Source organism: Eptatretus burgeri, chromosome 6 (assembly GCF_056783735.1).
Source record: "Eptatretus burgeri isolate ZD-2024b chromosome 6, Ebu_testis_v1, whole genome shotgun sequence".
In the NCBI taxonomy this organism is placed as follows: domain Eukaryota; kingdom Metazoa; phylum Chordata; class Myxini; order Myxiniformes; family Myxinidae; genus Eptatretus; species Eptatretus burgeri.
The window spans coordinates 45346442-45371441 of NC_140966.1; the positions used below are offsets into that span (position 1 = coordinate 45346442).

Genomic DNA, 25000 nt, shown 5'->3' on the forward strand with positions numbered 1-25000 from the left:
TGCAAATCCAAATAAACAACAGTTTCCGTGGAAACAACAATTTGGTAATTCCAAAAATTTGACCAATCAAGTGTTTTACGTGAATGAATGTTATGCACAATAAATTTGGTTGATACATTTTCTCATTGCAACCTAATTGGCGTTTTACAAGTTTCAGATGGCCTTTATCTTTGACAAAATTTGACCAAATCCTCCTCATACATACTGCACATACATACAAATAAGCTGTGTAAGTTTCCGTTTGATATCGTGACAAATTACTGAGGCATGGGAATATAATATATTCACAAAAAGGCTCATTTGATTATTATACAGTGTAATTGTTGTTTAACAAACCATGAACAAGTCAAAAAGGCTAAATCGATCGTTCTGATTTTGGTGAACCAGGTCCGTGACCGAATATGCAAATCCTGTTCAAATTTCAAGTTAATAGGATGACATTTGATGATTCCATGTGACCTTGAGCTTTGACCTTTTGACTTATTGACCTCAAAAACAATAGGCGTCTTGCTTGTGACTACCTCTACCAGGTGGTTAATGCCTTTCAAGCAAAACTAGCAAACATCAGCAACAATAACAAAACAATTGTTCTTCCCGCCGCATTTACCTGCGCATCATTTCTTAAACGTCTGCGACTCCTCAAATCCTCCTTCAGATTGCTTTGTGCACTGTTCAAACATCTCTCTTCAGCCACCACTTTCCTGCCAGGGACAGGAAGTAATTGAAAGGCACAAGGTCACGTCAACTTATTTAATCACAGTCTTTGCCTTATTTTACATCAAAAGCTCATGAATCACCCAAAACATAGCTCCTGCCTGATGCATCGATATGTTTGTGGTTAAAGACGTTTCGCCTTTAGCCCTCAAAAGCTAGAGAAGCTATAAACCCATTAACTTTGTGAAATCCCCATCAATACCTGTAATATGCTCACCTGTCCAATGCTTTGCTGTTGTGGATACCAGTCGTTGTCAATGATAAATGCTTTCTCTTGGGTGGTCTCCCAGGACCCCTCTTAATTGAAACTTTGGCAACTTCTGGCTCTTTATCTACTTTAATTGAGGCTTCAGAGTTGCAGGTTTTGGCCCTGCAGAAAAACAATGACACTCACTCATCTTTTTCTCTTTTAACCACCAACCTTATCATATTTCAAGTGAAACCCAAATGCAAAACCTAACTAAGTATCTCTTTCATACATTCTCATTCCTTTTATTTTCAGCACACATCACACCTCTGTAGCCAACCTACCCAGGTGGGGATCGAACACGAAGCTGAAGTCGTGAAAGTTCTCGCTCACGCTCCTGATAACGTCGCTGCAGTGCAGCCATTTTGACACGCAAGCCCAGCTCCAACTCCGCTACCTCAGGGGCTTTATCTCCAGCTCCAGAACAGGACTGAAATATGGGGATCACAACCTTACTCTACACAAAATAGACACAACAGATACAAAGGGGAATTCAATACCTTACCTATACTCACATTTCAAATTTGAATCAATCCTCACCACAATGTGTGCTTTCAGTTTGTTTTAACCAACAAACTTCTTGATGAGCTTCTGTATCTACCCTTCTTTCATTGCTGGCCTTTCCTCATACATTTGAGACCGGGCTACGACAATTTCATTTCTATACTGTTAATCCACCAATCTTACAAACTTTGGCCAAATGTCGAATTTATTTTTATTTTTTCCCTCCAAATCAGTTGATGTTTTCATCACAAAAATATTTTATCTTTTTCTCACTGATGCAATAAGCAACTGAAGCTGTTTTTGGCAATTTCATATGAGAATATTCAGTGGTTGGCAGAATAGCCGAGAAGTATTTGCACTCGCCTTTGAGCTGTCGAGCCTGGGATCAAATTTCGACCCAATTATAAAATGTCATCCTGGTGTTTCACATTCAGGGTAATGTATCAATGCGTGCGTCATCCATTGGAAGGATGTTTCGATGGACGATGCACACAGGAACATTCTGCCAGGATCCCACGGTGTCTTTGCGAAGAGTGGGCTATTGGCAGGACATGCCATGTAGCTAGTCCTAGATATATAGGGACTCTAGTTAACCCCCACCCTGACAAATTTTGCTTCTATATCCATCTTGACCTGCCCTTGCATTCTCCCCGACCTCTCATCGTTAGCCACATCCCTTGTTGGTCCATCTCCATCTGTTTTAAACCCTCAGTTCTACTGTTGGCATTTCCCCCTTCTCTTTTGGCTGTTGCTTTTGCTCTGTTGCATCCTGATCCGTTCTGCGTTCTAGCTCTTCTACAGCCTTGATTCTGCATACAAAAAAAGTTTAGTTTGAGTACAAAGTGGATGTGGATGAGTTTTCCATTGTGAGATGCTTTCTTCGTGGGCTCACCTGGAACATAGTTCCGGGGAGCTTAATGGATGGCGCGTCGTCAGTCCGTCCATCCGTTCGTCCGTCCGCTCACAAATGGGGGTTGCATCCTAAAATAGGTATTTTCTGTCTTCTCAGAAACTACACAAGTAATTCCGATGAAACTTGACAAAAACCTTCATCACCCATGATGTACCAAAGTTTTTTACGGCATTAAAAAAAGAATCGTGGTCTAAGGGGGTCTGTGGGGGGGTTTCCCCCCAAAATATGTATATGCTTCCTTCTCCGAAACCACACACGCAATTTCCATGAAACTTGATCACAACTTTCATCACCCGTGATGTGCCAATGCTTGTTCACAGAATTTTAAAAATTGGGGTCTAAGGGGGTTTATGGAGGTTGCCCCCCCCCCCAATAGACATTTGCTATAACATTAGTTCATTGGTACATTTTGCTGGTTCAGTCCCACGTTGACTTCCTCCTCAGTATCATCATTCTACCAGGTGAACGCCCAGGGGTATTGACCTTATTTTTTTATGTTGTTGCCCAGCGCACGCGAAGTGAAGAGCGGGGTTAAGCAATTGGTTAATTTCCGTCCGTCTGTTTGTGAACGACAGTAAATGATCGAGCAACAACTTTATTCAAATTTAATGTTATATTTTGAACTCGAATTGGAGGATGAATTGGAAAAAACAAACCTACCATTTTACAGTACTGTCTCTGAATTCATCCCGATCACACATGCACAGAGAAGAGCGAGAGAATAATTTTACTCCGTCTGCCTGGCAGTCAAACAAAATTGAAAATCATTCCAAACAGGAAACTTACTGTTTTTAAGGATGTTATAAAGGACACAAACAACAGGAAAGAAGAAATAATGTAATGTGTTAGATAGGGTGGTGTAATCGACACTGCGTCAATGGTGGTAAAGCAGCGGTAAATTCCGGAATTTATTATTTAATACGACTTTTACAATCTATATTTTAATTAAATTTAATTATATACTTCAACACAAGAACACAAATCGCCTTATTGTCACTTCCAAAACCCTTCCATTTAGCAGTACTTGGGCATGTTAAATAGGGTAGTGTGTAAGGGTGGTGTGTAAGGGTGGTGTGTAAGAGTGGTGTGTAAGACTGCTGAAATAGCACTAAAGTTTCTGGAATTTTTAAAAACGATCTTTAAAATCATCGTTTTATTTAAATTGAAGTATAATCTCGAACACCGCGTACTGCGAAACAGAAGGGTTTTGGAAGTGACAAGAAGGTGATCAATGAACTCTCTAGTTTGGATATTTTTTCATGTTGAATGCATGAGACAAAAGTTTGGATGCACTTTGGTAAGATCATTTTCCTGCTTTTTTCTTCAATCTCCATTCACATGTCAGGTCTTATAAGTTATATAAATTCACATATCAGGTATTATACGCCAAAGGCTTGAGTTGTTCTGTATTATTAACTCGCGTATATACCGTCAAGGATTATGATAGGTTGAAATGGCAAATTATAGGATGGAACAGTCATACAACAACAACAACAACAACAACAACAACATTCCCATGATGAACATAATAAATTGAGACAACAATAACAACAACAATGCCATGATAGTTTGGGTTGAAGTGCCGACCAATGGGATGTGGTTACATCATCTGGCATGGTGAATGCTTTGACAAAAGTGTACATTTGATTGGGCAAATATAATAAAAGTTGGAAGCAAATTTCGATGCTGTCATCTGAATTGTAGGACAGACAGTAAGTTATGCCTTCAAAGCTTGATGACAATGCACAAAGTAATGAGAGAGGCGATAGGTAACCGGACAGACAGACAGACATCCATCCATCCATTGGGACCATACTCTGTGCAGAGCGTTGGTGCTGTCTAAGCAGTCTCCTTGGTTATTTGACACAATCCTGGACGGGTCGCCACTCCGACACAGTATACCAACATGCTGGCACTCATTTTGCCGACCTTGGAAGGATGACAGGCAGAGTTAACCCCACCTGGTATTAATTTAACAGCCGAGTGGGATTTAAACTCAGGATTCTCGGATCCCAAGCCCGCCACCCGAACCATTAAGCCAATACCAGGCGTACAGACAGACACCGTCGTATTATTTTCCCTCAGTGACTGAATCTACAGGGTGGCCTGAAAATCGCTTTACCCTTCCCCAGTAAAGCATTAATTGTTTAGCTCTTTTTAATATCCAGGTTTTATTGCGCAGTACTTACAATAATTAATCAGTCATTGTATCTGTATGATGGAATAGATCATTCCCAACCACACCCTTTAGATGTTGGAGGGAGATAATTTGACTGCATTTTCTCTTTCCACAAATAATCTCGAACAATGACAATGGAATAATATATTTTGATTAAAAAAAAAAACAAATGTTTCACGGATCCACAGATCTACAGATCCACAGATAAATATCTCAAATAATCGTGTTCCAAATAGATGTTTTAAATATTCATCACACTTTGAGGAAAATATGTGAGTGCTCATGATGTGTTGTTGCCTACGGGGTTTTGATTCGGAATTCTTCATTTCAACGTGCCTCCTTCAATGCTGCAAGCTGTCAATCTGCAACTTTCCCCCGACCCTCAACCCTCTCATTTGCCACGCAGCTTCAGACGTCATCGACGGCAATGAACATCAGGAACTTTTTTTGATGAGAAAAACGCAATTAAATGACACCAATGTGGTAAGGAGACACATTGGTTATCATGGTTTATCACAGGTCTGTGTCCTCCGATCGGGTATAATGTCATGACTTATCATGGATCATTACAACCCTCCAGCAGGATATACTAACAATAATATATGTAACACAATACTAAGCACAAAGACCAACAAATTCAGCTGCCAACCTCCAAACAAATATGCTTGCTGCCTTGCCTGCATGACGGGCATCCTGCGGTTAAAACAATGGACTTTTGAATCCTTTTATTTTCTGACAAAAATTAGTGTTCGACCCTTTGTTGCCGTTCCACACATGTTTTGTTTGCATTTTGATAATAAGGACTCTCTCTGAAATTTAGTAAGTAGATTAAATAGCCAGTTTTCCTTAACTTGAATTTTGCTGACAATCAATGCATGCAAGCAACAACAATGACACTTTGTCGGCAGATCACCAGTTCTTCGGTGGTGGTATGATAGGCTTGAGTTTTTACACAATACGTAATTTTACTGCTGACCTGTACAAGTTTCGTGTCTATCCTACTGGAACTAATTCCATGAACTAACACCACAAGCAATAATTATTTTACAATGATCACAACAAGGTTACTGCCACTGCTACTGCTTTTGTTGATGCTGCAGGAAAGGACAAAGAATCTGCTGCTGTAGAAAAGCCAAAGCCTCAAGGGCACTGTTTGTTGTGCCAATTTATTTATTTTTTTATTTTTTTGCTGCAGATCCAGTGCCAAGAGGAACAAAAACATCAGATGATGCAAGCAACAAGACACCCACCAGGTATGTTTGACAATCAATTCAGTTAATCCTGTTCGAATTCTCAAACAAACTGGCGTTCCGACTGCAGAGTTCTCTTTCTCTTGTTCATCAATAGTCTCCCTCCTTACACTTTTTTAAGCTTATTTATACTGTCCTGTTTTACTCCATGTTTGCTTGTGCACATTACAAGTCCATGTTATTTCACGAGGTAAACAACAGCAGAATTCATAACAGCAAGGAAATTTGTTTATACTATCTTGTTAAATTTCATTTACTTTTTATCCCAGCTAATATCTCAGCATTCGTTGTGTTTGAATCCAACGCTTGGACTGAAATGCTTTGTCTCACACTGGTAGGAAAAGGATCCCAAAAGCATTCATCATTCCTTACATTTTAACTAAATATTGATTTATAATACTATAAGCAAACTCCGTGGTGTAATGCTTAGAGAGTCCGCTCTGAGTCTGGGAGGTTAGTGGCTCAAACCTCGTCCGAGTCATACCAAAGACTTTTAAAATAGGTGCGTACTGCTTCCTTGATTGACGCTCTGTATTTTTTTTTTTTAAATGAGCATGCACAGACAAACAAAGCTAGGAAGCAATGGCAAACCACCCAGTATAACCTTTGCCAAGAAACTACTTCGACAGCACCAACAGTCTGTAAAGAGTGTGGTACATAAAATCATACTATATAAATTCATAGCTCCTTGGGGTTCAGGGTGGAAGAAGAACCACAATTCTCTCGGTCAATATGTATCGTATAAGCGCCACCTGGTGGAAGCAGGTATTAAAAGTCATAATAATAATAATAATAATAATAATAATAATAATAATAATAATAATAATAAAAAACGCCAAAAATGTTATAAAAGTGGCGAAATTCCCCTTTCTGTAAGGATGGGTTCCTTGCTGGTAATTGTAAATAACCCTTCACAATGTAGAGTTTCTAGACCTCACCTTATGATCACCTTCTCCCACCCGCTGCCAAGTGAAATGCCTTCGCCGAGCCAACCCTCGCCGAGCCTCATCACAGGCCATATTCTGCATTGAGTTTTGCTTTAATGGCAAGGAGTGAGCATCAGGCGGTGTGGGTGAGGGTGGAACAAGAAGGGCTGCCATCCGGGACAAGGCAAACAGGCCGCAGGGATTATCCTGACAATTTGACTCTGTAAGATAGTCAGAAAGAAAAGTTAATACAAGAGGTGGTTGAGTTTAAACAACTTCATGTAATATGTTGGATATATTGAGGAAGTTGTTATTGCAATGGCAAAACTGTGAACATTTAATACCAAAAGTTAAAAGTAAAACTTTAGAACTTTAAAATTTCAGACGAATAAAAATTATGACCGACCATTAAAATAAATGATAAGTACATTGCAAATAATTTATGTTGGTGCCACTTGGTGTGAGTGTGTGTGTGTGTGTGTGTGTGTGTGTGTGTGTGTGTGTGTGTGTGTGTGTGTGTGTGTGTGTGTGTGTGTGTGTGTGTGTGTGTGTGTGTGTGTGTGTGTGTGTGTGTGTGTGAGATGACTGCTACTGAGTTGCTGCTCCACTGTGTCCATAACACTCCTCCACCACCCTCTATCACCAGCCATATATCTCCAGTCTCCATCCACCTCACCTCCACCTTTCTGCCATCCCTCATCAAACAATCCTCTCATCTCAACCGTGATCAACCCCTTTTTCTACTGCCTCACTCTTTCAAAACATCTGCTCTCTTTAGAAGTTCCTCTATTCCCACCAGGTGTGCCGCCCACTCTATTCAGCTCTTTACCAATCTACCTTTCAAGCTCATCTGCACACCAATGTCCTCTCTCAGTTCATCCATCCTCCTTCTATCCACCCTCTTCACTTCCGTAATCCCCGACCCAGTTGTTCTCGGAGACCTGTAGCCTCTGTTGTTTATGCTCTGTCAGCGCCACCATTTCAGACCATATGTAAATACATATATATATATATATATATATATATATATATATATATATATATATATATATATATATTGTATGTATTATGTATATATGGTATGTATTATGTATATATATACTGTACAATGAAATGCTTGTATGCCATTTCCCACTCGGCATGTGCGACAAATGCAGGCAAATTCCAACCTAATCAACCTTTCAACTGCCATTCCAGTTTCATTACTTCTTTGTAAATCATTATTGTAAAATAAATCACAAAACTTCAAAGCTACAAACAGCACACCAAGTGAAATGCTGTTACTAGTTCAGACCTTATACATCTTCAAGGCATAGTTTTCTCACCCAAAATTAGCAGGAGCAATCAATTGACTCTAATTTCATTTTCTATAATGTGGGAGGTTTTCCTACTCCCGCTGCCATTGTCAGGCTGATGTGATAATGTAAATGTGATTCAAAATATCATAATAATGGCATCAAGCTGGCCATCCTGACCCCAATCTCTCGTAATTCGATGAGATCTCCATGTCGTGTACATCATATCCCTGCTTGAACCATGTTTTCTCTGTTGAACAACAAGAGGATTAGTAAGCCATTAAAATTCCCAGGAACCTGTCGCACTCGGTGGTGTAAAGCTGATTTGACCAGACTCGGTGGTGGAATGATTAGAGCACCCGCTCTGAGTCTGGGAGGTCGGGGGTTCAAACTCCAGCTGAGTCATAACGAAGACTTTAAAAATGGTACGTGCTGCTTAATTGCTTGGCATTCAGCATTTAAAATTGTCGAGCGCGGATATTCCCCACCGGTTGGCATCCGTGAGGAGGAGAAAATTCCTCCTGAGGAATTACCTAGCTGAGTGCGGTGAGAAAAGCGGCGCCATTGTTATGACGCCACTGGTACCCAGAGTATCCCAGGAAGTGAGAGCACAAGACCTCTTTCATATACACAATCTTTACTCTCACTGACCTCTTTTATTTTCATGGTATATATCCATATACTGCTGCCAAATGTCCCAAAACGGGGAGGAGAGGAACTAATTAACTAATTTTTCCTATACTCCCCTCACCCCCATATTGTCCAGTCAGTCTTGGCTCTCCTCTCATGATCCAGCAATCTGGGAAACTATGTTCAGGTGTTCTACATCAGTATCATGCTGCACCAGAAGCCTGGTGTTGGCTTAGCGTTTAGGGTGGCTGGCGTGGGATCTTAGGGTGCTGAGTTTGAGCCCTGTTGGCTGCTGAATTAACACCAGGTGGGGTTGACTCAGCCTGTCATCCTTCTGAGGTCGGCAAAATGAGTATCAGTGTACTGTTATGGGACACAGCATCGGCGGCATAGCCACACTCAAACAAAATGATAGCAACCCAGCAGCAAAGCTGCCATACGCAAGAAGAAGAATGCTGCACCCTGCGACTCGGTCTTGTTCATCAAGTAATGTGAAGCAGTTTTCAATCAAGATGACAATACATATAGTCATAACAGGTATTCAATATCACAATTTTTCCCCAAATATGTGATGCCAACAGCTCTGCAGTCTGAAAATGCCCCAATATTTACCTACTTTCAAGCATCTTTGAGATGCTCCTGGGAGAGCCATTTATTGGTGTTTGAATGCCCCCTGATGTTAGATAAGCTTGGTGGCTGTTGCTCGGAATCCCTAACAACAATGATTATTATCGATGTCTACAGTAAAACATGCTTGTTTCGTGCTGTCAGAACAAGGTTTGGGAATTGTGTTTGGGAAATTTTGGGAGGCTGCATTGTGTAAAAATCGGTAGCATTTTAGTATCTATTACAACATGACCTTAAGGCATTATCTTGACCATAATGGCACAACATGTAGACAAGTCAATGCAGGACAGAGATATACCCCAGCTGTGAAGGTCACTTCTGAGCTCGATAGGTTCTCACTGACAATCTGATAGCGACAGGCTAATTTTCTTGAGACGAGATCAGTTTAGAGAAACTCAGAATCCACATTCTTTGTATTGCTGCCTTTGGCTGGATTTCAACTCCTAAGCTATAGGATGCCAGTGTCCTCTCGACAAGGCCACCAGTGTACATTGAATTTCAGAATACTCAAGGTCTGTAATGCCAGATGTGGGAAACCACCTGATATTTTTTCAACATAATTTACTCGCTCAGTAATTAATCTTTAAAAAAAAAAATCATTATAAACACACCAACCTTTCATTGAATCGATGCTTTCCACTTCTCCCAGTTCCAACCTTGCAATCTCCCCCAGTAGAGATAAACTGCCTCCCACTCCAGTTACTTCAGCCCTTTCAGCTGCAGGATCAGATGTCAAGGTTGGCGATACGGTCTTCAGCTCAATGCTTGCTGTCTCTGGCAGCTCTAAGGGCTTCTTGTGCATCTCAATTGAACTGTCATTTGAAGGTGTTTCCAATGTCGACACAATCCCCTCTGTTTTTGTTGCCCCCTCCATTGGAAGGCTACAACTTGAGTCTACATTGGAATGGAGGTCAAGTTGCCCTACTTCAGCAACAGGTGTGACCATCTTGTCATCGACTTTTATGTCGTTGAGTAGAGATGGTGAAGTTTGCTCAAATGTCGTTTTCTCTGATTCTCTCTTAAGTTCTTCATTTGTTTGAATGGCATTGTTTACAAGTGGGTGTGCTCGAGCAAGCACATTATTATCATCTCTGCTTGGCACATGACTCAGCTCTTTAAACTGACTTTCAGCCGATGAATGCAAACCATCAGGTAAGTCCATTTCGCTACCCTCCAGATGTATTCTGTCGATCCCACCCGTAGTAATTTGAGGTTGAACGGTTATATGACACTGTTCAGATGAGATGGGTGCAGAGACTTGTAAATTATCTGCAAAAAAGGAAGACGAGATCAGAAGAAAATGTAAAATAAACACGAACACTATTTATAGAAAACATTGTTTAAAGAACACTGATGACATATTATCTTCACATACCAGTCTCTTTGTACATATGTCCATCAGTTTCCATGATTGCTTGATTGTTCTGATCTGCCACCATTTCTCCAACCTGCCCAGTAATGAGAGTTGTTGGCTGTATCTTCACAACTGAGCAGTCACTGACCATAGACAGGCCGTGAGCCGATTGAAGGATCACACCTTCAGGTGCGATTGATGACATATTTGAACTTTCATTTTGCTCACGTGAGCGAGGACAGAGATTGAGGGGTGAAGTGGAGGGCATTGTTTTTGGCTGTTCAGCAGGTGGTTGTGAAGTGTGAGGGAGAGTTGGCTTGATTTGAGCTTGGTATGATAAGCTTGATTGTTCCTGTGTTGTAGACTTGGAAAAAGATGATTGAGAACTAGTAAGGTCACTCGGGCTTAAAAGGTGTTTGTTAGACTTGCCCTTTGTGTCATGGAGTACTCCCTTGGCATCCTGCAAAAGCACCTGAAAAAAAAACAGTTTATTCGACTTCCGCCAAGTTCAACCACCTCTACTGATGTCAAAATCGCAATCATCAATAATACAGTCCAGATAATTGAGAGGCCATGCATAAATTACAGAAACATTGGGGTTAATGGTGGAGGAATTGAGAAAACAAAATGAAAAAAGAACAAATGAGAGGAGGAGTGCAGGAAAGTAGGAGAAGATAAAAAGGAAGGAGAGGGGATAGGGTCGAACATTTCGCTATTTTTGAAGTTATTAAATTTGTAGTTAGTGCATTAATGAAGGAAACATTTCCGATCAAGCCATAAACGTAATGAAAGTTTTGGAGCTGTTACAGTTCTCCATTTGCAATGCCTTCTCCATGTCAGTCGAAACCTGCTTAATTATATCACCAAATATACTTGCAATACAAGTTCATTACATGTGAGAACATTTCATCACCAACATTTGCTATTAAATAAAAACAGCTTCAGGAACTCATGCAGCAGCATCCCCCACCACCCCTCCCCTCTTCCCCACTCCATCCCACTAACCATGTGACAGATCACACCCATGCTGGCAAGCACCACTCACTCCACAATACACAGAAACTGTCATGTGCTGCTCAGAACACATGACACAAAACCTGGTTTGGATCATTCACGACACAGTACCCAGAACCTCTCATGCACTACACAGAACCTGCCACGCGCTATTCAGCACAAGCTAACTAGAATCTGACAATTAACATTCAGCACCCAGTACCCAGCATCAGGTTATCATTATTACCCGCGCATGCGAAGCGAAAAGCAGGGTAAAGCAATTGGTTCACGTCCATCTGTCCGTCCATCTGTTCATCTGTCCGTCTTACCAGTTTATGATCGAGGAACAACTTACTTAGATTGAATGTTAAATTTTGAACATGAATCGGAACATGAAGAGGAAGACAAGTTTGCCGTTTAACAGTACTTTGGCTTTGAATGAATCCCGATCATACATGCGCAGAGAGGAGCAAAATAATTATTTTACTCTGCATGGCAGTCAAACAAAATTGAAAATCATTTCAACGAGGAAACTTACTGTTTTTAAGGACATTGTGAAGGACAAAAACACCAGGCATGACAAACTAATGTAATGTGTTAGATAGGGTGATGCAATCGCCGCTTGTTGAAACTGCAGTGAAACACAGAATTAATTTATTCATCTGCCTTTAAACCTCTTTAAACCTTTATATAAACTGAATTATATAGTTGAACACTGTAGAACACAGATCACCTTCATAATACTTCCAAGAACCATGATATATATATATATATATATATATATATATATATATATATATATATATATATATATATATATATATATATATATATATATATATATATATATATATATATTGTTGCGGCTCTGCAAAACTGCATGCCTCTAAGGCAATGGCACCCAACATAGAGTGATCCCCAGGCAGTTATTTTGTTAGTCTTCGTGTAGTCAGACCTTCCCCTCATGTCTCGTGGGTTAACGGGACGAAGTGTGTTGCGTGGGTCTAATAGCGAGATCTATTAACTATATCTCCATCTTCTATTCTGATTACTATTCCAACCTTTTCCTTTTCGCCATGGTACAAATCAATCAAACAAACACACCATTATATGAATAGCAAACACACCACGCAGCCTCCCATGAGAGAATTAACATAAGAACAAACACTGTACAGCACACACATGGTGGCGTGCAATTATTTCATTCAAATCTGTGCGCCAATTTCAAATGGCATCTCACCTTGCTCACCCCTCACTCACCAAAAACTCACCACTTCAACCACCAACACCTCCCACAAACGGGAAAAATATTCCTGCACCTCCTCGTACCTCTGTATCGATACAATTTGCCACTAAACAGAGGCGTGCTGCACGGCTCAGGGTACTCGGATTGTGTGATGCGGTGACGAGCAATGGACGTTAGTAGCACCAACCGCATCTTGCCGGGGGTGTCCCGGGTTGGCACACGGGATTGATACGACTCTCGTCTAGTCACCAGAACACGGCAAGACGGACGGCAAGTGGGGGTGGGGGGGGGTCTCGGGAAGAGCAACCCCGGAGTTTGGTACAGGAGCTCCGGGCCGTGTCACGCCGGATGTGTGAATGAGACCGCTTCCAGCCCCAGGAGCCTGACAGGGCATGGCTAAACACACATATATATGTATATATGCATGAGAAGTCACGGCATGTGAGAAGCTGCAGTATCGGGGTTAAGAATCGTCCGCCAATATGACTTTGTACGATGCTGATTGACGCTGTGTACTATGGTGATCAATAAAGTCTCCATCTCTTAAACTGCAACTCAGCATCGTCTTATTACAGTGTATAAGGGGGATGGATAAGTCTGCTTCAGTCTTGGTAAACTTCTGGATTTTTTTAACGATCTTTAAAATCATTATCTTATTTAAATTGAAGCATATACTTGAACACTCCACAAGGTATCATGTTCTTTGAACTCTCCTGTTGACCAAGCTTCTGTTCTTATTTCCATATTTCTTAGACAACTGCTCATCAACTCAAGCAGACTCAGTGGCATAATGGTTAGAGCCTCCGCTCTGAGTCTGGGAGGTCGGCAGTTTGAACCATCGCCGAGTCATCCCAAAGACCATGAAAAGGGTTCATGCTGCTTCCTTGATAGATGCTCAGCATTTAAAAAGTATATAGCACAGTCAAGCAAGCATAGGTTGGCAATCGTAGTGCAAGTTTGGTGGGACTAATGGCCTCCTGCATTGACGTTTCTTGCAAGTGAACTCATATTTAAGCCCTTTAAGAAATACACTCAGATAATGTAAATACAATAATAATTAATATCTACTAAAGTACAAACACTGGCATTTAAAATCACAATCATTCATTTGGCAGATCACAACCAGTACCTCAATTTGTTGCTCATGCTGCTGTGGTTGCTGGTCTTGTTGTCTTTGTCCTTGTTGCTGGTGATGGTGGGGAAACTCTTGCACTCGTTGCTGGTGCCCATGTACTTGTTGCTGTTGATGGTTCCGATGGTGGTGATGGTTTTCTGCTATTTGATGTTTCTGCTGGTGATCTGTTTGCTGCTGTTGTTGATGGCGGTGGTGTCCCTGTAATTGTTGTTGTTGTTGTTGTTGAAATTCGGGTTGTTGTTGTTGATTTGTGTGGTGCCCTTGCACTTGCTGCCGTTCCTCTTCCCCAGGATGCTGTTGATGATTTGTGTGGTGGCCTTGCACTTGCTGCTGTTCCTCTTCCTGTTGTTGATGGTCGTGATGATGGACTTGTACTTGTGGTTGCTGTTGACAATGATGATGTTGTATATCATGCTCGTGTTGAAATTGTTGTTGCTGCATAATATGTTGATGAAGCTGCTGTTGCTGATGATGGTATTGCTGCTGATATTGTTGTTGCTGATATTGTTGCTGCTGTTGTAGCAAAAGCATATCACGTGCCCGTAACAACGCATGTGGGTGTGTTAGGGTGAGTTCAGGGTTCAAAGGTCCTGACCCAGACAGTCCAGTAGGCCATAAGCCTCTCCTTCTGTCAAGCACATCTGGGGAAGATAACATGTATAACAAGTATACTTGGTCATATGCATGATTTCTGACTGTTCTTTAGCACCTTGTCTCCATTAGCAGGTTCATATCTGTTCACACCTGCTTTGTAAAGTCTCCATTTACCACAAACTCGCTCAGGATTCATCCGGCTCTGGAAGGCTCTTGCACCGAGAGCCATAGTCAATGCACTGCATGATGTCAATGGTGCAACCTGATGCCATTATCAAACCATCACCATCATGTGTTCCTTTTTGTGGTCAGGTAAATAATCGACTAAAATAATAACAGCAAGATATCCACACTGTCTGTCATAAGCTTGCCCTTGGGAAAGGCTTAATGATGCACCACACTTACGCTTGCATAGATCCCAGTCATGGAAGTAGCATGATGCTGGCATCTCTTTGTGTGGATGGAAATGATAATCGAGACACAACAGTGGGAGGGGACATAAATACCAGAACCAATATGAACCGCACAACCCCACTAATGGAGACAAGGCTTAAATTAACAGCCACAGCCTCGGGCCTGTTTGTTATGCAATGGAATAAAATAATTATCACAAGAAGGCTGTATGAGTATTATTATACCAAAGGTGGGATTGGGTTCTGTTGGCAACAGCAGGAGTTGCCCAGTGGGTGAGTGGCAGGCAAGTTGATATCCAGGAGGTGGGAGTGTCAAGGGACCAGGTCCAAGGCTGTTTGCCAATGTATGAGCCGCCAAGCCTGGCCATAGGAAGACAGCAATCATTTTATTTCAGAACCATTCTTCAATATATGAGGAAGAGTTAAAACGTTTTTTCTGCCCTATTATAAAAAATAAAAGTCAAAAACATGACCATCTTTCCAAAGCATCGGAAAGCTTACCCGACACTCGAGAAAATATGTCACACTGGTTGGAAACTACCTAAAACTAGAAAATAGAATTTGACCTGAATGCATAGATGGATATGCATCCACCCATGTTAGATGTCAACCCACTATTACGTTTCATCTCAATTCAAGGTCAAAAAAGAGAGAGAGAGAGAGAGAGAGAGAGAGAGAGAGAGAGAGAGAGAGAGAGAGAGAGAGAGAGAGAGAGAGAGAGAGAGAGAGAGAGACTTTGACTTTTATGTCCTTTTATTACAAAAAAAGTATAAAAGGTAAAAATTCAATACAACAAAACAAAGGATTATATACAAGAGTGGAAAAAAGAAGAGAAGAAACCAATTCAATTTTCAAGTAATCGATAAAGCATTGATAACAATTTATACACAAGGAACACCCCCAAAAAAAAACATTAGAAAGAGGAGAAGATGATAAGAAGAGAGAAAGCAACACAGGCTCCACACGTACCGCCAGAGACTGAGCAACAGCCCCTTGCGTTTGCACGTGCGTGCCAAGCGAGAGAAAGAGAGAGACAGAGAGAGAGAGAGAGAGAGAGAGAGAGAGAGAGAGAGAGAGAGAGAGAGAGAGAGAGAGAGAGAGACACAGACACTTTTGGCCTCTTGATTGTTTGGGATCATGATGTAACAAGAGAAGTTATACCAGTACAAGCAAATGCCTGAGCATTGCCCAACAAAGAAACAAGGTAAATTAAAACTTCAATGTAAGTACACCATCAACAAGTTCACATAAGGATGTGTTCACACACCACTGTTGTGAGAACAGTGTACAATCACTGGAATTAATTTCAAGGTGCACTCGTGCTGTGACCAAGGTTTTAAAGAGGTAAACAACATCGGAAACAGAATCACAAACATCTTGAAGTTTGCGTTTCCTTGACAGGTATATAGCAAGCTTCGCTTCAGAGGACAAATAATTTGCTAACAGGCACTCGTAATTACGCTGGTGGAAGATGCTAAAACCGTAAACAAAACCACAACAAGTAAAAGTTAGGCCGAGTCCCCGGATAGCACGTGATAAGACTGTGAAAAGGGGTGCCAACCTTGAGCAATCAATAAAAATGTGAAAAATAGTTTCTGTGGCACCGCAGAAGGGACACAATTCTGTGTTATCGGGAGATATACGATGAGATAAAACATTGGATGGTAAAATGTAATGTGCCAGTCGCCACTGCAAATCTCCGGAGCGCTTAGCAGTGGGTGCCTTGTACATAACATGCCAGTTGATTGAAGTAGAATGAGTGGTCTGAAGCATTCTCCCCCAATGTGCTTGTGGTTCCGCAGGTCTATCGGGAACAAGAGTTTTAACACACAAAGCGTAAACAGAAGATTTTTCCATCAATTTAAAGGAGGTGAAACCTTGAAAATGAAGCAAAAGCTCTGGAAAGGGATGTAGGGATAAAGAAAGGTTAGCTTCTACCTGTGGAATCCATTTCAGATTAGTTTGCTTGAAAAAGCGCAGAATCACAGAAAAGATTCTCCCAATAATTCGAATGGACCTCACTCCAGTGGCCACAGCGACGTCAGCAGCTGGCTTCCACTTATAAGGAGAAGGAGTTCTGAGATCTTTTACCTTCGTACATCCAGCATCAATAAACTTCTGCACAAGAATATAATTGCTGCAGACCCCTTCAAAAATGGGGTTTAAAAGATAGGCTCATTTAAAAACATTTCCAGGGAGTAGTCATTGTTATTTCGGCGAACAGTGACTGCCTGCCATGCCTTCAGCATGCTTCTATAAAACAGGGGGGACTGATGCTATATCAACTTTCTTGGTGTCAATAAGGAACAGTTGCTGATCGTGGCGGGAGTTTCCCCGCCTGCCGGGAAGCAGGCAGTGAGCCAAGGCCTTCCACGAGACGTCCGTGTACAGCAGTCTGCGAAGCGAAAGGAGGCGAAAAGCCATCACCTTGCTGGTAATAGCAATCAGCCCCTGTCCTCCTTCAGCAACAGGCAAGTTTAACACACCAGGTTGGAGCCAATGCTTTCCTCCCCAAAAAGAAGTCAATAAGAATTGATTGTAATTTTTTAAGAAACAAATCTGGGGGCTGCAGTGCTATAAAAACGTGCCAAAGCATTGATGCTGCAAGGTTGTTGATAACAAGGGTTCGGCCCCGATAGGAGAGTTGACAAAGTAAGCCCTTCCACTTTTGTAAACGTCTCTCAGTTTTAATTATTAGAGATTCCCAGTTTTTTAAAATGAAGTTCTCAGTTCCAAGAAAGACGCCTAGGTAAAGAATTCCATCCCTTTCCCATTTAAGTTTCTCGGGAAGAGTCGGAGGAATGGCGCCATTTTGTGGACCAAGATGGAGAGCCCTGCTTTTTCCCCAGTTCACTTTTGTGGAACTTGCCAAACCAAATTCATGAATGCAACGGACCAAGGCTGAGACGTCCTCATTCGAGCGAACGATTGCACAAAGATCATCTGCATAAGCAATCACTTTAAACGGGTTCGCCATTGGTTGAGGAAGGAAACCAAGAAGACGTGCACGCAACCGAACGAGTAAAGGCTCAATCGCAAGAGAGTACAGGAGGCCAGAAAGAGGGCACCCTTGACGAATGCCTCTATTAACCGGGAAAGGGGGACATAAAATGTTGTTAACCTTTAAGAGACTAAAAGTGTTGTTATACAGTAACTGCACATGAGAGATAAAATTTTCCCCAAAACCAAACCCCCGTAAAACAGAGAAAAGATAAAAATGATCAATGGTATCAAAGGCCTTTTCTTGATCTAAGAACACCAACCCGACATTTCTTTGCTCAAGAGAACAGATGTCAATTATATCACGCACAATAAAAGATACTGTCATGAATTGTCCTCTTCGGGACACAGTAAGACTGATCTGGGTGTACGATCTCCTCGATTATGGCTTTAAGGCGGTTGGCAAGGGCCTTGGAAAATATTTTGTAGTCTGCACAGAGTAATGAGATGGGACGCCAGTTGTGTGGTTGCTGAAGGTCTCCTTTTGGGGATAAGGGCGAGGACAGCCCTCCGGCAGCTTAATGGCAGTGAGCCTGATCGTCGACCGTCGATTATAACCTCAAGTAGTTCTGGTCCGAGGAGGTCCCAAAAGGTTTTATAAAATTCCGCAGGAATTCCATCCAGGCCGGAGGCCTTACCCGAGGGTAGAGTTTGAAGTGCAGCTTGGAGTTCCTCCAAAGTTACTTCCTTGTCCATTTGTAGAACTGCAGATTTTGACAAGGTAGGTAAGGAAGAAGTCAGCACTGTTACCATTTTGTTGTCGATTTTCGGAGCACGATAAAGTTCAGTAAAGTAGTGTCTGAGTGAGGCTCTGACATCTTTTTGATTGTGTGTTATCCTTCCTTCCTTTGTCCTTACTGAAGTTATCTGCTGACTTCTCTTTGTTTGATCTTCCAGTCCAAAGAACTTAGAGGAGGTGTCCAGGTAGCACAAATTCTCCAGTCGGAGGCGAATCAGCACTCCTCTGGCTTGCTTTGCAAAAAGTCCAGCAAGAAGAGCTTTTTTTTCGCCAGCAAGAGGTTGGTTCTTTCATGATTTGAGGCCAAGAGGTTGGTCTGCAAATATAATATTTCTTTGGCAAGCAAGGATTGAAGGGCAGAGTCATATTTGGTGTGGTAGGCTCCATATTGTTGGCAAAAGGATCTTATTTGCACTTTGACGTTGTCCCACCATTTTCCAAGGCGGGGAAGGAAGTTTTACGTTGGAGCAAGGCTCTCCAGAACACACCAAAGGCATCGACAAACAGTTGGTCATCCAAGAGGCTTGCGTTGAAGGTCCAGTAGGCAGCACCACGATTCCGAACTGGTTGGTGAATCCGAAGTGCGACCATGTGATGGTCTGAGAAGCCGCTCGGAATAATGTCCATATTGCTCACAACATTTAAAAAGGTACTGTTGATGTAGAAACGGTCCAATCTTGCAAGTGATACGTGGCCTTTTGAACACCGACTCCACGTGTATTGGCGGAGAGAAAGATTGCGGATTCTCCACACATCAACCAGGGAAAACTTGGACAAGGCTCTCAACAAAGGCGCTGCGCTTGCTGGGTGCGGCTCCTCTCCATTACGATCAATGGCGGGGTCCATCGTGCAGTTAAAATCTCCACCCAAGCAGACAAGTCCATCAAAATCAATGTGTAAAAGAGACGTTTCTAAGTGTGTGTAAAAGGTGAGTCTCTCTGTGCTATCGCTCGGTGCGTAGACATTCAGTACGGTGTGTTTAAAGCCATTATGCGTGAAGGTGAGTGAAATCAAATACCCTTTGATAATCTCATTAAAAACAACACTGGGACTACAAAAGGAAGGTTGTATACAAACAGCCACCCCAGCCCTTGGGTGTTCCAGACTACTAAAAAACCATTTTCCCCTCATTATCCTTTGCCATTCACTTGCACAAGAGGAGCTGCATCTTGTTTCTTGCAAAAGCAAAACATCAATGTGATTGGTCTCAACAAACTGTTTAACTTCTGCTTTACGGATGGAGGAGCGTCCCCCATTAATATTTAAACTCGCTATAGAGAAGGCCATAGGCTAACATAGAGTTTGGGTGTGTCAAAAAACTTAGTCTCTCTGTGTCTGCAGCTCATTCTTTGCTTTGAGGATGCATTTCCGGAGTCGATACACTTGTGATTCCGTCACACCAAGCTGTCCGGCTTTGAGGAGCAAAAGCTTCGCAGAGATTATAAAGCCGGATAAGTCAGGGAAAAAGTTTTTAATTTTAACATGTTTCTTGCGAAAGGTGTCATGAAGAAACTTTATGATATCAGCAGGTGGAATACTGGTAACACTCTCCGAATCTTGGGAAACTGGATCATTCCATGCTTCAGCACTGCCACAAGAAGCAAGTGATGAGTCCCGTCCGAATCATAATCCGAGTACTGATTGGTGTCCATTACATTATCGTTATGCTCCAAAGATGGAGCTGATGGTTTAATAAGGGAAGCCTCACATTCCGCTTCCAAAGGGGGAGAAGGAGTCGGAGGAGTCGGGGAAGGAAGAGTGGAGGGAGGAGGAGTGGGGGGAGGAGGAGTGGGGGGAGGTGGAGTAGGGGGAGGAGGAGTGGGGGGAGGTGGGTAGGGGGAGGTGGAGCGGTGGGAAGAGGAAGAAGATTAGAAGTGGGAGGGGGAGGAGGAGGAGGAGTGGGAGGGTGAAGAAAACGGGGAGGAGGAAGAATACTAATGGAAGGAATGTTATATTCCGCTTGAGATGAACCTGGTGTTTCACTAGTTGAAGCTTTACACCCTGATTCAACCAGGTTTGGAGTAATTGGTGACTTAGAAACGGTACACATTTCACTGTTGGTCTTTTCAGGGAGGGGGTTACAGTGGATTCGGTGTTAATATCCAAGGTGCCTGTGACTATGGAGTGGTCACGTGTGCTCCTGCTGCACAAAACCAATCTCCTCCTCATGTTCACCAACCCCACCGACAAAAAAGTCATCATCCTCTGGAGCAATTACATCAAATCGATTTTTCGTTTTAAAAAGAGCATCTATTGTTGCTTCCAAACCACGAGTCATTATTCTCGGCAGCCGGCGCATCTTTTTGCTGGCTCGCCGTCACATCTTGACTATTGTTATCATTTAAATGCTTCAATTTATGTTTCCTTTTGAAGGAACAACGGTGAAGCTTTCGTCATCTGTCAGGGGGGATTTACCTCCACTCTCGGCGGCCCAGGCAGATTGTTCGAGTTTGAGCGTCACCAACGTGCCCAACTCTAGATATACCACTATTCGTCTCAATGGGTTCGACCACACTAGATATGCCACTTAATATATTCTTGGGGCAATCACTTTTAAATGTCCCGATTCACCACAGATAAAACAAGTTGTGGTCTCCGTTGCGATATAAATCTGGTAATTGCGGTTTTTATTTTTTAAAGTCATAACTGCATTGAGCGATTGAGCGCTGCTTTTTAGAATGATATAGCAATGACGTCGGAACGACATGATGTGGCGAACCGAAGCGTCAGAGCGGAGACGAAGTGGAATCATGGAGATTCGTGACACAACTGTGCCAAAAACGCTTAATGCAGCTACAATCTCCTCACTCGAGAAGAAGGGCGGGATGTTAGACAGTGTTAATTTTACCGCCATCGTATCGAGATAACTAACGTTAACGAAGACGTCCGGCGGTGCGGATAGACCGGTTTCGACCGCCTGAGCCACGTGTCGCTCCTCCGACAAGAAAACCACGACACGTTGGCTCATTTTCGAAGCGGCGAGAACATTCTCGATTCCTACGAGCTCTCCCAGAGCCATCACCACGTTCTCAACACTAACTCCATCAGGTGGAGTAATTGTCACTCCATTTTCCGAGTGAGTGACTCGTACACACTCTGTGTGCAAGCGTCCGTTTGCCATAGCTTAAAGCAAAAGAAGAGAAGTTTAAGTTTAACAAAGGAAAACCGTCACAAGCAACCAGCAAGTGGGGTCAAATAAAGTATAAGGGAAAGGAAGAGTATAAGGAAGAAGCTAAACCACCGATAAACGGCAGGCCTATGAAAACAAGGCAGATGAAAAAGTAGGCCCAGAAACCCGAAGGTTTCAAGGAAAACCCACAAAGCACCTACCGTGCGCGCTCTCCTTCTCTCTCTCGTCTCAGCAGGAAGGGAAACAGGGAAAAAACTCCACAAACACGTACGGGGACACAGAGGGGAAACGAAATAGGGACAGGAACAACACTAACACAGCACAGTACTCACAGCTGCACACACAGAGCCGCCATGACGCCACACCCATGCACGACTCACCAACGACCAGCAGGGCGAGAGAGAGAGAGAGAGAGAGAGAGAGAGAGAGAGAGAGAGAGAGAGAGAGAGAGAGAGAGAGAGAGAGAGAGAGAGAGAGAGAGAGAGAGAGAGAGAGAGAGAGAGAGAGAGAGAGAGAGAGAGAGAGAGAGAGAGAGAGAGAGAGAGAGAGAGAGAGAGAGAGAGAGAGAGAGAGAGAGAGAGAGAGAGAGAGAGAGAGAGAGAGAGAGAGAGAGAGAGAGAGAGAGAGAGAGAGAGAGAGAGAGAGAGAGAGAGAGAGAGAGAGAGAGAGAGAGAGAGAGAGAGAGAGAGAGAGAGAGAGAGAGAGAGAGAGAGAGAGAGAGAGAGAGAGAGAGAGAGAGAGAGAGAGAGAGAGAGAGAGAGAGAGAGAGAGAGAGAGAGAGAGAGAGAGAGAGAGAGAGAGAGAGAGAGAGAGAGAGAGAGATAACATCAGATGCTTCTAACTCAAGGTTTTGTCTGCAAAATGATTTTCAAAGGACACATAACATTTGACATTTGACCTGTTGAACCCCAAATTGAAACAGTTCATCGTTGTGCAGTATTACAGTCGATACTTTGCCAAGTTTGGTTGAAATATCTTCAGTGGTTCACAGGTTACCTTGGTCACAAAGATTTTCAATTCAAGGTCAAACGACCTAATACGCTGGACCTTTTGAATCCAAAATCTATGAGCTCGTCTTTGTATTACTTTCTACACTTTGCCAAGCTTGGTTTAATTATCTTCAATGGTTCACAAGTTAGTGTGGAAACAAAACACCGGTAACGGATGCACGGACAGACAGACGGCTAACCCGAAAACACAATACTTCTGGCCTTCGGCTGCGGAGGCATGAAAAAGACGACGATTTGTGCCAAATTTGCTGGTACGGGATAATTTATTTATGGTCGGTGGAGAAACTTATTTTTAAAATAATTAAATTATTTAAAATTATGTAAATAATTACAATAATTAAATTATATAATTTAATTATTATATAAAATATAATAAATTTACCCCCTCGAATAATTAAATTATATCAAAAAATACAATGAAACCCCATTTAGCAGGGAGCAATAATCCAGAGTGATGACTTAGTTGGTGAAGTTAAAACATGGCAGTATCTAATGAAAGAGCTTGTGTCTATTTGAAAGCTCGTAAAAGAGCTTGTGCATTTATCTCATGGAGGACAAGGACATTAGGATGTATTGGCAGCATTTATAGACAGTGAAAGAAATCAAAGGAAATTTAAGTCATGCAGTCACTATATTTACATGAAAGGCATTTCGAGTCGTATCACGTGGAAAGAATGACCTCACTTTAAACATGCCAAGCAGATGAAAGTCAGCAACATACTTGTACCAATCACAAGACAAGCAGCTGCACAACCTCCTACACTTATCTTTAAACTCTAATCATAAGAAAAATCACTTCACCAAACAGTTGCTTCCCCCAATTAGTTTCAGCTATGTAAGGTTTTGCTGTACTTTATCAGCAAGTAAATTCCAGAAGATATTTAACCTCTTTTCCCCTGCTCAGAACTCACCATAGGGAGAGCCAGCCAGCCAGAGGGCAGGGCTGGTAGCTCCAGGCAGCCAAGGATGGCCTAGGTTCATGGCATGACCTGAGAGGTCAATCGGCCATTGAAGACCATGAGAGAGGCTTTGGGCTGCCCCTACTTCTCGAGGGTTAAGTGGTAATCGCTGATTCCTTGCCAGTTCTGCCAACTCTTTCGCTTCCCTAAGAAGTGAAAAGAAAAGTTGTTGGAGGAGACGAAGAAGTTGTGAATCGTAAGCTCTGTTTGCCAAGTGGCCCCAAACTTTGAATTTGTGATTAATGACTCGGTCAATCAACCAGCTGACTAACCTGAGTAGGTGTTCCCGATCACGCCATTGTCCTGTTGCCTCATCTCGTACCCAGGCAGATCCCTCAGCCCGAGTCGCAGCCCCTTCTTCCTCAGCAGGACCTTCCACTCCACTCTGAATCCCACCTTGAGCAAAAATTAGGACCATCTTAGAGTGAGAACTTATGAGGGAGGGAGCAACACCAAGTGCAAATGTACAAAATATAAGCACAATCATATCTTCTTTCATTGAGCCATCGACATATTATCTATATCTTTGTAGATGTGGGTGGCCAAGTGGAGGGGTTGGGGTGGGGGGTAGAGATGAGGTTGAGGAAAAAAGAAAAGGTGGTGGAAAGTGGAAAGGTTAGGGAAGAAATGGGAATAGTGTATATGGGGATAAAACAATGAAAGAGAAGAAAGCAAAGAGAAGAGGAATTCAAGGGACATTTGAGGGAAGATGTCAACAGAAACGCTGTCCTGATATATGTAAACGCATCCTTTCGAAGTGTTGTAAATGAAGTCCTTCAAAGTGGGAAATGAAATTGGGCAAATATAGCAATGCTGGATTGATTTAAGTGGGATTTGTCAACCACTCCCTCGATACTCTCCACTACATCTTTCCTTTCCTCTCCTCCTAAACTGCTTTACTACTTTCATTTTTGCAAACATAAAATGTAAATGGCCCTTTACATTTTAGTCAGGATTTCTTTCTTTCAATATGTTAAGAATCAAAGTCAGCTTGCCGATAATTTCCTCCAATGTGCAAGGCAAGATTAGTTGATATCACAGAGACCAGACAGGTTCATGAGATAAAGGAAAGCAATGAGGCAAAAATTTCAACACTGGATTGTACATTTACAGGACTTGAGAAACACTTTTACGAATCATAG

The 25000-nt window shown here is 42.3% G+C and overlaps 1 protein-coding gene across 6 annotated transcripts in view; it reads right to left on the bottom strand.

Annotated features, from left to right (window-relative positions):
- LOC147024670 (uncharacterized) overlaps positions 1 to 25000 on the bottom strand; it is a 114182-nt gene that overhangs the window by 64537 nt on the left and 24645 nt on the right. For all 6 annotated transcript variants that reach the window (XR_015059137.1, XM_085884799.1, XM_085884800.1 and 3 more), the window contains exons 6-15: positions 24131 to 24254; positions 23811 to 24004; positions 15246 to 15380; positions 14008 to 14654; positions 10661 to 11111; positions 9901 to 10554; positions 6746 to 6954; positions 1246 to 1391; positions 932 to 1084; positions 608 to 701 (exon numbers count right to left, since the gene is read on the bottom strand). Coding sequence is in view for 5 of the 6 variants with exons in the window: in XM_085884799.1 (XP_085740925.1) it covers positions 608 to 701; positions 932 to 1084; positions 1246 to 1391; positions 6746 to 6954; positions 9901 to 10554; positions 10661 to 11111; positions 14008 to 14654; positions 15246 to 15380; positions 23811 to 24004; positions 24131 to 24254 (2807 nt within the window). In the remaining variant the exon portion in view is untranslated. The remainder of the gene's footprint in view (positions 1 to 607; positions 702 to 931; positions 1085 to 1245; positions 1392 to 6745; positions 6955 to 9900; positions 10555 to 10660; positions 11112 to 14007; positions 14655 to 15245; positions 15381 to 23810; positions 24005 to 24130; positions 24255 to 25000) is intronic.